Source organism: Poecilia reticulata, linkage group LG6 (assembly GCF_000633615.1).
Source record: "Poecilia reticulata strain Guanapo linkage group LG6, Guppy_female_1.0+MT, whole genome shotgun sequence".
Lineage (NCBI taxonomy): Eukaryota > Metazoa > Chordata > Actinopteri > Cyprinodontiformes > Poeciliidae > Poecilia > Poecilia reticulata.
Window position 1 is genome coordinate 22,177,782 of NC_024336.1, and position 13,925 is coordinate 22,191,706.

A 13,925-nucleotide genomic window follows, 5' to 3' on the forward strand; every position below is an offset into this window, starting at 1 on the left:
ATCACTAGTTGTTTAAAGACAGAGACATACCCCAAAAGACTTGCAGCTGTTATAGTTATGTTACGTATTTACTCAGGGTGGCTTGTCATACTTTTAAAATTTTACTTCTTTTTTTTTTGCATAAAATATATCATTTTCCCCTCAATTCACAATTATGCAGTATTTTATGTCAAACAATTATATGGCAATAATTTGCTTTAAAGTTTGTTTCTGTAATCTCAAAAAATGTGAGAAGAATATATTTGGCTGTTATCCGATCATTCTAAAAAAAAAAAAAACCAAGCAACAGTGTCCTCTCGTGAGTTAAAGCGGAACTGACAGGAGCCAGTCTAAGGTCTTCTCCCGGCCACCGTACATATGACAAAATTAAGATTGTGGTTGTGAATAATAATGAAGGCGTTTGAACTATAATCTGTGACACTATTGCTCGTTTTTAGGTGTTTGGAGATGGAAGATGAATGGGAAGAAGAGGTAGTAAAAACAATGATTATGCTCGCGTGTAGTTTAGATAATAGCCACACTGTTAGCCTGACACAGCTAACCAGTTAGCTAAAGGAAGTTGTTGAGTGTGTGAGATTTTCAGAATTATTTATTATGTTATTGATGGTATTTAGATGATGATATTCAAAATGATGTCGTTTCAACATAAAGAAGTCTTCTGCTGTCTGTTGTAACCAAACAAATAATGTTTCTTAGCATGTTTTTTACAACACGATACCGAAGTTGGTATCCCATTCWTCATTTGCAATTTCACTGTATTTAACAAAACGTAATCCGCTAAAAATTTTAAATATTTGAGATGCTTGAGAGTGAACTTAATTGTTATAAACGCATTTCATATTCTATCAAATATTTAATGTAAGGGGCTRAAAGGTGCCCTATTTTTGTTTTCACAAATTCAAAAATGTTTTTCCAAGTCATGTACTGTGTTTTACAGAAAATGCAGTTTAAATTATTCAGATCAGTATTTTAGACTTTGAACTAAAAACAATCAAAGACAGTTAAAATATGTGAAATGACTGTTTGATAGATGCCAAATCTGAAGCTGCAAATCAGACTCAGGTGTTGTTTTAGGACATGATCCCCAAACTGCATGTCTCATTGGTTTCATTCTATATGTGGGATTTTTTTTCAAATGTGCAGTTATTGTTAACTAAAAGTTTGTACATTCCAGCATCATTCACTGATTTTGTGTTGCCTTCAGGAGCAGCTTGTTGTGGTGGAGCTCTCTGGAATAATCAAYAAYGACTTTCTGTCCAAGTGTCGGACYACTTGTAAGATACTGGTGWGTTTTTGGTTATTAGTTGTGTGGATTATGAACCTAAATTTTAATTTCAACCAACTTTGGATCACTGTGCATTGCAACTGTTTGATCTTTCTCTTTAAATATGTATATATATATGTATGTGACATAGGATATAGATAGTGAAAGACCCATGATGCAAGTTGGACAATATGTGTTTGCAGGCGAATATGAAGGTAAGAGCACATTTTGATTTGTTCTTTTCCTGGAAATATTTTCAGACTTAACACCACTTACAGGACATCTTTTCAGTGTTTTTAATCCATTATTCTAAATCTAATATTTAGTCAATATAAAAGAAAGTAGATTATGTAGATACTTTAATTTCTTAAGTGGCCTCAATTTYCATTTGGACASTCTTTAACTGTGAAAAAATATTTCAGTTTCTTTTATAAAAATCTCAACTCTTGCTTTAATTGCTTTTTAGTTTAAACCAAAATGCTACTCCCATTACCGTAAGGTGTTACATAGTTTATATATGTATGTATATATCTTGTCAAATATTTTATCTTCTAAAAATATAAGGTAAAGTAAAATTCACACAAAATCTTATCATTTTTTATTTAGATGCATTGGGAACTTGCGTACTTTTTGAAGAGGCGGCACCAAGAAAAGGTGAGAGTCGGCTCCAATGATTTAATTGCTTTGCAGTTTCACTGTGAATCAGATATGCTCAATGTGTTGCTGCTTTTTTTTTTGTTTTGTGCCTGCAGGACAAGCACAGAGTGGCCCTGGCCTCAAATACATGTGCCACACTGTTAAGAAGTTGACGATGCAGCGAATCTTTCTCACTGAAAAGATGGAGGATGAAACAATTACAGGTCAGATAGAATATCTTGAAAAATATCTGCTTTGATTTCTCTCTTATACAAATGTTTCTGTTTATCTTTTGCACAATAGAGCTTATATTATCTGTTTTTTATTAGTTGAATGACCCAATTTAATGTCTCATCTTTGCATAACAAAAGTACTATTTGTGTTCCAGCAGGGGGGCATGAAGACAAACAACAGGACACATCCTGCCTGCCTAATGAAAGCGAAACTGACAAGACTCATGGCATGGCACAAGAAATTCTGAACAACACAGATTTGGAGGACTCTATAGTTGACTGAGATAGACATTTCATATTATGGTTTCCCTGTGTGAAGATAAGAAATGTGTCTTTGTTTTATTGGTTTTTGCACTTCTACAGCAAAACAAGGACATATTTTTATTCTGTCTAATAAAATTAGTTGCTTAATTTTGGAAGACACAGTTATGCCTCCTCATTGAGCTTCAAAAATATCCCAAAACTAGTAGTTGTTACATATTGTAAATACTTGAATACTTTTTGGTTGATATTGGATGTTTTTGATTTTCTTTCATGATTTTTTTTCTGGTGTCAGGATTTGGTGTAAGAGGCCTCACAGTGGGATTCACATATTATCCTTGCACCCTTGTGAAGGAAGCTCATTGCCACATACTGATATCTCTATTTTCTATTGTTAATGTCTCTGGAAGAATAGTAACAAATAAATAGTAACAAATAGGGTAGTGTGGATGGAGGTTCCTCTAACTTTTTATTCCCAATTGTGATAATTAAAATTCACTAGACTTAAATAGTTTTGTTTTGCTCTTTGTGGTTAAGTTATTCCAACTTGGTAAAAAAAAAAAAAAGATAGATTGTCACCAGAGATACATTCATATATAAATATATATATATACACACACACACACATTTACAAACAATGTTACTTTATTTAAGCAAGACAAATTCAACTGTTCATTTTAATTATTCAATTATTTTGAATGTGAATATCTTTGGTGCATCAATGTTTTTATTTATTTAGTTTTGTACTTATTTGTTAAGTTTACAAATGGAATTGATTAAACAAATTTGTATGCAAACTTCGGAACTATTAAAATTTTATTTTAATTATTTTTGTGTTATTTATTTATTATCCCGACCCCACAAGGGACATGGGTGTAAGAAAATGGATGGATTATTTATTTATTATTTATTAATTATCAAGTAATACGTTTATTTTCAGAGAATCGTCCCTCCCAGTAGTGTCAGTTTATGAATGAACTAAATGTTGTTGACTTTGAGGACGTGGCGGTTTTCGTCCAATCCAATCAACGGTGCTCTCCTGAAGTGGACCAATCAGCCGGCGACATCACATTCGCCTTCTCGAAGCCTGATTGGTCAGGCTTTCGCTTGTTCACAGGAAGTGCACGGGTGTGTTTCCTAGGGGAGGGCCTAAAGCGTCAACGACGAACTTCCCTGGGAGACACCGGTGAGTTTTCCTGATCCCATATGGAATAAGATAACGAACGTTTGGAGAAGTAAAATTATGTAGTTACGGTTTTTAAAAGATTGCATGAGTTATAATATGGAGGCTCATTTTCTTGATTTTTAAGAGGAAAACTGCAGGACAGAGGATGAAACTGTCTGTATTCTGCGTTAGCCAGATTGGGTCAACATACATAATGTTGGAACTGTTGCTTTGATTGAAAATAACGGTCCGCGGTTAACTAGTCTTATGGTAGAGACTAAAAGCGATCAGAAGTGCACGAATGAGAACGATTTAAGCATTATGTTGGCATTGAAGGCTAATCTATAATCGCCACAATGAAGAGCAGTTAGAGGAAAAATACGTTTTTTTCCCCTTTCATTTATTAATGCTTTTACAGGTACATATCTCAAGTAACTTAAAACTTTTGCTAATATTGTGAGAAAATGGCAGATGCTATTTTTGTTACTTAGATTTAAATCCCTTTGAAATATTTATTAAGCAAACAAGTAGATGGAAAAATATGTCTTGCTCTAAAGATGTGATTCACGGTGCTCGATGCTGTAGAAATAGGTTGGTTACATAGCTGGCTTGGAAACACCAAAAATAAACGGTAGAAAAGTGCAGACTGTTCTGAACTGACTCTAACGGGAGATTTCTTGCTGACAGTTCCCCATCAAGATATTTCACATAAATGTAAGGGATTCTTTTTTCTGAACTTGAATATGATTCGTTCTACTTTGAATTTCTTGTGCTTAACTGTAGTCACAGTGGCTAGTAATGTTTGTCTCTTGCGGTCAGAACTGCTGAGTTCTTGACACGTTTTGTGTCCCTACAGTACTGAACATGATCTGAGTTAGACGTCTCTAAAATCAATAGCATTTGCCCCCACCACCAAAAATAGTTGGATCATTAATCAAACGAGACTTGCTGAAAGTTTGAGCAACTATTTGTTGAAAATATACAAATAGTGGGAATATTTGTTGGTTTAGAGTACAGGTTCTATGTTAAAATTTTGTTTTATGTTTAAATGAAGCAGCAATGATTTCTCCAAGTTTGTCAGTAGTTTAAATGCTATATCTTTTTTGTTTTTAATCTACATACATGAACTTTGTATCATTTAAAATTATTTTAAGGATTTTTTTTTATAATCGTCCCAATTTCCCTAATCTAATCTCCATCTCAGTTGCATTTTTAAAGTAACTTAAAACTTTTACTGTTGATATGCATTTGAAGAAATTAAAAGGTAGATTTCTTAGTTTGAAGCTATGTGCTTCACCACACAATGCTCAGATGCTATACAAGTCTTTCAGTGTAGCTGATACTTTAAGTTGTATTGCTCTGTTTCAGTATTTAGACATGAGAGTTATTTTCGTATTTTTGAAAGTGAGCCATCACCCGTTAGCTTTACCTTTCTTGCACTTAGTTATTTGATTTCAGAGCTAGTTTTTTTATAGTGTTAATGTGTGTTGTAGTCAGACCCACAGGACGCAATTAGTGTTTATGCTTTTGTATTATTATTTATTTTCTATTTTGTCTTACTTTTAGTAGCAGTATTGTTTCTGTATTTATTTCCCCATATCTTACAATTTTTTCATGTTGATGCAAATCCTCTATTAGGCTTTGTACTCATTCAAAACGTTTAAAATAAAATCACTCGGACTCACTTCAGATATAGTTTGTGACCTCAAGAACTTCTCATTGTCAGTTTTTCAATGCATTTGGTTTTAAATGGTTATATGATACCGAAAACCAGCTTCCACATGAATGTATCTCCGGTGACGTCATATAAGGCAGCTTAAATGTACGCTGAATGCTACAGAATCTCCATCTTAAATTCTCACAAGTTGCTTGTCTGAAAAAACGTTTATTAAGGCCAACTGATCAGCTCAGTTGTGTGTGCTGGATTTATTTGGGTTACACATCTAAAATTACGTCCGATACACTAAAAGTACTAAAAGCAGAACAACTGGGGCTTGCATCAGCTTTAAAAGATTTGCAATAGCTTTGGTATTTGTCTGAGTCATAAACTTCTGCTTTATGCAGTGTTGGGCTAACGGCTGTGATCAGTGAGGACAGAGTGGGTATCATCTTTTAAAAGTACAACGTGAACCAAGATAATCATGACACGTAGATGCTTTTATCAGACAGGACAATGACTACAGCTTATGTTGTGACTTCCCTTTCATTTTCTGGCAGAGTGACTGTTCGAACAAACTCAGAATGGAGCTGCGGCCGCTTGTGATGTGCTTCGCTCTCTGCGTGGTTTATGCCACCAGCAAACCAACAGAGAAGAAGGACCGCGTCCACCACGATGACCCTCTGAGCAACAAGGAGCACGATGATGCCGATAACTTTGACTATGACCACGAAGCCTTTCTGGGACAAGAAGAGGCAAAGACCTTTGACCAACTCACGCCCGAAGAAAGCAAAGAGAGGCTTGGGTAAGATCCACAAATGTAAATTTTTTAGCAGTCACCTTTACCCTGTTCCTTGCTCTTTGCAATGACTTTTGTAATAATTTTGTTTCGAAAAAATTTGTTTTTCTGCAGCATGTTGGTAGAGCGCATAGATGAGGATAAAGATGGCTTTGTGACCGTTGAGGAGATGAAGAGGTGGATTAAACATGCACAGAAGAGGTGGATCTATGACGACGTGGATCGTCAGTGGAAGAGCCACGACCTCAATGGCGATGGAACGGTGTCCTGGGAAGAGTACAAGAATGCTACGTACGGATATGTTCTTGGTACGATTCCATGTATTATTCATTTCACTAGTTTCATGTATATGTGATATTTTACATGGAAACTCATTTAATTAACAGTTAAAAAAAAAAAAATCATGGCTTTTGATCTGCAGATGATTCCGATCCTGAAGATGGCTTCAGCTACAGGCAGATGATGGCTCGAGATGAAAGGAGATTCAAGATGGCCGACCTCGACAAAGACACGAAAGCCAACAAGGAGGAGTTCACAGCTTTCCTTCACCCCGAGGAGTATGATCACATGAAAGACATTGTGGTGCTGGTGAGTGATTTACTTTAACAGCTCTTAGAAGATGATTAATGATATATTATGTATATGCTTAGATGTCTTTAATTTTTCTGTAGGAAACTATGGAAGACATCGATAAGAACGGCGATGGTTTGATTGACTTGGATGAATATATAGGTGAGATCTTACAGCTTGCTAATGTCATTGAGTTGCCCAAAAAAACATTTTTACAGATCCCTAAAATAGAACTTATACCCTTGAACTTGAATCTATTTATGTGAAAAATCAACACAAAGTTGCTGGTAATTATAAAGATCAGTGAGGACAGAGTGTGTATTAACTTTCAAAAGTGCAACGTGAACCAAGATAAGCATGACACATAGATGCTTTTATCTGACAGGTCAATGACTACAGCTTATGTTGTGACTTTTGTTTCATTTTTTGGCATAGCAACAAATTCAGAATGGAGCTGCGGCCGCTTGTGATGTGCGTCGCTCTCTGCGAAGGGAGAGAATTCAGAGTGTTTTCCACACTATCACCTCTAATTTCTTGTATTTGTCTTCTTTTTCTGTTGCGTGGGATCCTAGGTGACATGTACAACCAGGATGGAGACAACACAGAACCCGAGTGGGTGAAGACCGAGAGGGAACAGTTCACTGAATTCAGAGACAAAAACAAGGACGGAAAGATGGACAAGGAGGAGACCAGAGACTGGATTCTACCCAATGACTACGACCATGCCGAGGCCGAGGCCAAGCATCTCGTATATGAGTCGGACGCAGACAAAGTACGGAAAACAGTATAGGAATGGCTCAGACAAAGACGAGTAGAACTGTTAGAATGACCTAGGTTGTATATTAAAAATGACATTTTATTTATGATTTTTAACAATCTCTTAAAAGGCATTCTGTTATAACTAAATGTACTTACGTGTTAAAATAATAATAATAAAAAAAAAAACTAACTGTATGAGTGTTGCACTTCCACAGGATGGCCATCTGACGAAGGAAGAGATTGTCGATAAGTACGATCTATTCGTCGGCAGCCAGGCGACCGACTTCGGGGAGGCTCTGACTCGACACGACGAGTTCTAACACCCAGCTGCCTCCACAGACTGTGTGCTCATCTTGTGTTTTCACCACACCGATGACTCCTTCCACCCAGCGTTGAAGCGGGATGAGCTCACCTAATCCTACGCCACGGACAATAATTTATTTAATTTTCTGAATGTGTTTCATCGTGCACACACTAACATTCTACACATATAAGTTTGATCAGTGCGTTGCGCTTCCTCGATTTGCTTGATTATGCTGGGGGGGGTTTTGTAAAGACTTGGCGAGTGATAGATCTTTGCTTTTATTTGCTGGACTTGCAGTTTTCTTCATCCCGTTTATCCTTTTTTTTTTTATTATTTACAAACCACCAGTTTAAGTTTCCAGTCTGCAGAAGAGTTAATTTTTTCGAATGCACTGGGCTGTATTGCTTGGCCTGAACTGATATACCAATTTCTAGTTCAGATGTCCTTCATCGCTTCACATTATTTGAAAACATGTGGTTATCTGTAATGCGGTTGCTTAGAACCAGAACAACACATGAAATTCCAGTTGCTGCACCGACCCATTGGCTTTAGTGCAATACAACATTTTAGTGTTTGTAATTTTTTACTTTCTGGTTCACATTGACAAACTCTATACTTTTGTAATGGATGAAGGATTCAAGCTGGATTTGAGGGACAGTTGGTTCTGGATCGGATCGCCTTTGCTGTTTTACCTCAGAACCTAAAAGAAAACAGGATGTACTCCTGGCTGATCCAATCTGAAACTGGCTTTATGTAGACTGTTGGTTAAATCATCAAAAGCTGCTTCCCTTCCTTTTTTTTTGTTTGTTTTTTGTTGTTCATAGCCATTTCAATTATGTGCGCATGTGAGTGTGTGTACATATGTTACTTGTATTTTTGATGACTGATTTTGCTGAACTTTTTTTTATGTTAGTTTTATTTGATTTAGCTGAATTACTAACTCACTTGTGTGCCAAGTAAAAAAAAAATTTTTGAACAGTTAAGGGAAAAATACTCTTCCCTCAAAGTTTTCCTTTCTCACATTTGTTATGCTTATATCATCAATATCAACATCTATAACCACTGGTAATAACTTCCTTGTTTGCATCGTTTCTGTGATGTTTGAAAATTTGTTCTATTTTTTACACTGCTCACTGCAGCGACAGGCAATTGACTTGTGAATTTACTGAAAATAAGTCAATGGTCTGCAATCTGAGCACTCTAACAATCAGGTTAAAGTTTTTTGACTGAGAACAAAGTCTCAATAAAAAACATAAAATTGATTGACTTCTGTTTATTTCTTTTATCCTGCTTAATTACTCAGTTGCATAAGGCATAGTATTTGCGTTTGGGTTTTCCACTTTCGGACACTTTTTCTGTCATCTAAAAACCTAAAGATAACTTTAGAATTTCTGTTAAGAAAGTGCTTTTTTATGTTTAACAACATAGAAACAATGTCCGGCTTCAGATCATCCGCATTTAACTCAAACAATCTTGAGTTAAATTTTCTATTCGTCATCGTATTGCTTTTTGAGTGACAAAGAGCAGAAACATTTCATTTAATTTGTGTGAATGACAAAACAGTGAACTTTCCTAAGTTTCAAGAGTCACACAAGTTCAGACATTTTTCTATATGTTGTAGCTCTAAAGCTTGCACAGCTTTGTCTTATAGTGGGAACTTTTCTGCTTTATGGAATGGGTTGGATCGATCCATCCAAGCACACTCAAGATACACATCTGTGGTTGTTAGCTACTATTCATGTGTAATTATACATCTCTTTAAGCAGGTTAAAGTGCAACCATTGATGTGTTGATTAAAACCTTGAAATGTCACAAACTTCCTTTCGTCGCTGTAAAGTAAACACTTCCTTAGACTGAAAGGCTTTATTAATGCCCTGAAATTAAATGTTTCATACAAATCATTTTACAGCCGTGATGAAATAGTAACCGCAGTTTGCAGATTATATTAAAGTAGACAAATTGTTTTAATATATGCAAATAATGAAATTAAACATATAAAATGAGCATTTTATATGTTTAATTTTAACATATTTTGTGCTAAGAAAAGAAATCTTATGATTACATTAATGTAAAACAAACCTTGAGGTAAATAATAAAGTTGAAAAACAAATATTACATTTATACGTATGCTTATTTTAGAGCTTTGAACAACAACGCAGAATCAATTTGGCTTTACTTTCCCACGTGGCTTTAAATGTGGAGCTTTTCCTGACTTCATAAACGCAACGTTTGGAAATCAACCAACATGGAAACAGGTCAGTAGTCATTGACTGGCAAGTCTGGATATTTGGTGAATCTTTTAAAAAAAATCAGTCACAATGACAAACAAAAATAAAATTCTTTTAACACCTTTCAACTGCATTAGGTTTTCATTAGTCAATGTCGTCTAAACAAACTGTAATATGTAGAGTAAGCATTGTGCATTTTCTCCACTTGATTGTGTGTTGCCGGATGTTTTCTGTTCTTGCACCGACTGTGCTGTAATCCGTTCCTCAGCAGAACCTGTCCGGTGTTTCTTGGTGCTCAGCTCAGCTCTTAGCCGTCCATATTCATTTCACCTGCTCCATCTTCTGAACTCTGTTCGGTCACTCTCGGCGTCTGTAATAAAATCATCAAGTGACTTCTAACTCTAAACATAAAGGGCCTACAATAAGAACAGACTCCCAGCAGCTTCTTACCTTCGCTGTTTTTGTCCACATCATCGTCACCTAGAAAACCGTCCTCATCCTCCTCTCCACGACTGTTGAAGGTATTTCCTGAGTTTGTCGAGGGCCTCCGGTCCGGAGACGGGCTTTCGAAGTCTTCTGTTGGATATATGTGGTCCAGGGAGGTGGAGGGTTGGTCTGCCTCAGCATTCAGAGTCTGTCCTGTTCCCTCTGGTGAATCTGGAGGGGTGTCAGTTGGGGATGTGTCTATGTGCACCAAAGTGGCTTTTAAAGGGCCATGCTCCGGGGTGGGAGGAGGCGTACCTGTCTCCTTGGGGAGTGGTGGTGACAGTGACGGCGAAAGCGAGAGGGTCTGCTCATTAGTTTTTGGAAGTGTGTCGTCCATTTTTGCTGAAGTCGTTTCATTGCTGGATGGGGAGGAGGGGCAGGGTGCTGACTCAGCAAGGTTGTTTGAGGCGCTTGTTTCCACATCCTGCTCATTTAAAGGAGAAGGGTTGGCGTCTTCCTTTGTTGCTGGGTCTAAATCAGTGTTAGACTGTTCTTCTGAAGGCCCTGAGGTCACCCCACATGGTAGGTTAGTGTTTCCCTTTGGCGGCCTGCCAGCATCTATCACATGTGTTGGGCTCATATCCTCCTTGGGAGGGTGACAGTCGGGTGAGCCGCAGGAAATTTTGGTTGCCGTAGAAGCTTTGTTATTTAGGATCACAGGACTTTGCAAGCTTTCAGTGGGAAGGGGGGCAGGGGCCTCAGTAACACCAGCTGCTGTTGGTGAAGTGGGCCCTGTCCAGATAGGAATGTCCTTTGTGGCATCACTGTCTGGTTTGTCTGGGAAGCTAAAGGAAAGATTGCAGGTACCACATTCCTCATTTTGGAAGGATACCTCCTCCATATGTGGCATACCAGTACGATGATTCACCTGAGGAGGAACCGACAGGGGGAGAGTCAGCCGCTTGAGTTTACATTAAGCAGTTTAATGTATTCCTGCCAGTGGAGCGATTCATGCATGCTATGACAATCAATGACATAATGTTTTGCTAAAATCATCTGCTGATATGAAATATGATTTTCTGAGTTCAATAACTAACATCTACCAGTGAGGGAAGGTTATTTTGATATCATAATCTCTTATGTGTCATAAGAACGTAAAGGCTCAATGTGGACCTGAATAAAAACAAATAAAAAAGGGTTTAACTGTTCAAGCTTCAGAAAAATTATGTTAGCAAATACTTCAGCATTCTTAATTTGTATTTAATGCCATAATTTATGAAAATACTTGACTGAAAAGACTAAAAAAATTAATTTGCAAAGATGTAAGTGTATATGTACAAAAATAGAAATAGGAAAGCTCAAAATTGTGTAAACTAAAGAATGGATTGAAGTGTTGCAATGAATTATGGCACATATAGGTATTATTTACGGACTGTGAAAGGAATGAAAGGAAAGGGAAAAAGGAAGGAAAGAAAGGAAAGAGTTGGGACTAGTTTTAATTAAAAACTTACCAGCTGGAACCAGCGTAAACTCTGTGGGAACATAGTACAACAAATTTTCAGAACATATGTATACTTCAGTTGAATTTAACAATAGTATGTCACTGATATAGCTGTCAACTTAACTGGACTGGAGAGCTCAAATTCGGTTGACTGCATTATTCTGTAGACAGTTTTGGATTAGCAATAAAGTGACTAAAGTTTGTAAATCTGAATATTATGGTCCAATTACCAGAATCAGTTCCACTGGCCTCATGAAGGCCGTTCATAGTTTTCACTTTGTCTTTTCGAGATTTTGTCCATTATAGTGACGGCTAAGAAGAATCAACGCAAATTGAGTTGTGTAAGCTTTTCATCACTCTGACCCACCAGAGCATTTCTATCCTTCTGGGAGCAACCTTTCCAGATGCTGGTACAGCTTCAGATGAGAGATGGATGATTCAGTTTATGGTCTCACACTGTGAGTGCATTTAGCTCTGATTCTGATGCCAAGGAATGCTTTCTAGTACCTTAGCTGTAGTATTTAATGAATGATAACATGTGCCAGGTTGGCATCCCTTTCTTCCCCGGCCATTCTGTTACTCATCACTCAGGTAACGGGAAAATAAAAGCATCTCACCACATTGGGGTGCTTGCCCTGGGCTACACAGCCTCTCTCCAGCGGGTCTCTCATTCCTTTGCGTTTCCTCTTCAACCACATCAACACAGACAGGATACATCCGATTGCACCCATGAACGCCATGCTCAGGAAAAGTGCTTTGCCCACAGTGCAGCCTGTCAGGCGTTCATTTACCAGAGGACTGTGAGGGACTGCAGGGCACATAGAGAAACTGTTGTAGTTTGTTTGTGGCCTGCAGACTCATCAGAAAGACTCATGCTACTGCTGCTTCAGTGTGGGAGCTTACTCAGTTGTCCTTCAGGTAACACTTCCACTACTACAGTAGAATAAGCAGAGTCACCAGATTCCTGGTCAACAGCCATAACCTGGAAATGCATTTAAAATTTGTAAAACATCAATGTTGTCGATACATTCGTGAGAACCCCATTGAGAGATTTACATTGAGCTTTGCAAAACACAGGAAACTGTTATTTGGTTGTGAAATAAAAACGGTACCTAAGCTTATTTAAGAGTTTGCGACATCAAAGTTAAGCAAGGCTCACCTCCAGAATGTGCTTCTGCTTCGGCTTGAGATGACTGGTCTTTGCGATCAGGAGTCCGCTCTGTGTGACTTGGTAAATATCAGTGTGGTTGGATGTAGCGCCAAGGCCAAAGTAGATCATTGGATTGAAACCCTATGAGGTTTTATTGTTTAAAAAAGACAAAAAAAACAGAAAAAAGAATTCAATTGTCACAGAAACAAAAAGACAATTTCATCAAGAATTTTTGATCATGTATGCACAAGTTGTATGGTGCTTTGCAAAAGTATTAAAACTCCAGGACACATTTTGTCCTGTAACAACCAAATTTGTGATAAATTTAATTGGGATATTTTGTGATAAACCAACATAAATTAATGTGGATTTGTGAAGGTTCAAGCATATATTTTCTATGACAACCTCTTGCCAAAAATCATCATATGGTTTTAGATCAAGGCTGTTCTAATATGCAGCTCTGACTGTATGGTTCGGTTCTTTGTTCTGTTGGGAAGTGAACCTTTGTCGCAGTCTCATGTCATTTGCAGCCTCCAACAGGTTTTCTACCACAGTGTCCCTGTGTTTAGGCTTATTCACACCTGGATTAAATCAGTGGATGATTAACAATCTTCTATTGGACCCATGCAGAGGCGGTAATGCAATCAGCTGTGTTGGAGTAGGGAAACATCTAAAACATGCAGGACAGTGAGCCCTCAGAACCAGGGTTGGGGACCACTGGTCTACATAGTTTATGGGAACTTTTACCAATATTTCTTTATGCTTTCTGACAGCAATTGTTTTTGTCCTCCCACTCTTCCACAAAGGTCAAAGTTTAGGAAACTGTAAGTAACTATCCTGCCAGTAGATTCTATTCTCCCACATGAGTTGATTTATGCAGGATCCCCAAAATTGAAAATTTTCCAGAGCTTTATCTTTGACCTGAGTGGTGTTTTTATGATGATGTTTGATTGCTAATGTTCTCTAAATATA

General features: G+C 37.4%; 3 protein-coding genes across 6 annotated transcripts in view; 2 read left to right on the plus strand and 1 right to left on the minus strand.

Annotated features, from left to right (window-relative positions):
• Positions 1-7: 7 nt before the first annotated feature.
• gtf3c6 (general transcription factor IIIC, polypeptide 6, alpha) lies at positions 8-2,926 on the plus strand. 2 transcript variants are annotated; one of them, XM_008412459.2, is made up of 6 exons: positions 8-471; positions 1,205-1,285; positions 1,416-1,479; positions 1,871-1,918; positions 2,017-2,124; positions 2,292-2,926. In XM_008412459.2, exons 1-6 carry the CDS (start codon positions 448-450, stop codon positions 2,414-2,416), a joined length of 450 nt encoding a protein of 149 aa, XP_008410681.1. In that variant the 5' UTR covers positions 8-447; the 3' UTR covers positions 2,417-2,926. The 2 variants fall into 2 exon arrangements, with proteins under 2 accessions (XP_008410681.1, XP_008410680.1); XM_008412458.2 differs by having other exon boundaries at positions 10-471; positions 2,289-2,926.
• A 551-nt stretch (positions 2,927-3,477) lies between these two features.
• Positions 3,478-8,910, plus strand: calub (calumenin b). Its single transcript, XM_008412456.2, has 7 exons — positions 3,478-3,580; positions 5,777-6,021; positions 6,130-6,323; positions 6,437-6,603; positions 6,687-6,747; positions 7,158-7,357; positions 7,560-8,910. The coding sequence occupies exons 2-7, from the start codon at positions 5,801-5,803 to the stop codon at positions 7,662-7,664; spliced, it is 948 nt and encodes a 315-aa protein (XP_008410678.1). The 5' UTR covers positions 3,478-3,580; positions 5,777-5,800; the 3' UTR covers positions 7,665-8,910.
• Positions 8,441-13,925, minus strand: part of LOC103466684 (cadherin-related family member 5) — a 10,922-nt gene continuing 5,437 nt past the window's right edge. For all 3 annotated transcript variants that reach the window (XM_008412455.2, XM_017305517.1, XM_008412453.2), the window contains 6 exons: positions 12,963-13,094; positions 12,707-12,785; positions 12,421-12,611; positions 11,814-11,834; positions 10,327-11,230; positions 8,441-10,246 (listed from right to left, as the gene is read on the minus strand). In XM_008412455.2, coding sequence (XP_008410677.1) covers positions 10,203-10,246; positions 10,327-11,230; positions 11,814-11,834; positions 12,421-12,611; positions 12,707-12,785; positions 12,963-13,094 — 1,371 coding nt within the window. In that variant the 3' untranslated portion in view covers positions 8,441-10,202. The remainder of the gene's footprint in view (positions 10,247-10,326; positions 11,231-11,813; positions 11,835-12,420; positions 12,612-12,706; positions 12,786-12,962; positions 13,095-13,925) is intronic.

What these genes read in the sequence shown, in the direction of transcription:
- calub (XM_008412456.2), top strand. Translation starts at nt 5,801, where the DNA reads ATGGAGCTGCGGCCGCTTGTGATGTGCTTCGCTCTCTGCGTGGTTTAT. An exon ending in TACGTACGGATATGTTCTTG is followed by an intron (nt 6,324 to 6,436) that starts GTACGATTCCAT and finishes TTTGATCTGCAG; the next exon opens with ATGATTCCGATCCTGAAGAT. An exon ending in TGACTTGGATGAATATATAG is followed by an intron (nt 6,748 to 7,157) that starts GTGAGATCTTAC and finishes GTGGGATCCTAG; the next exon opens with GTGACATGTACAACCAGGAT.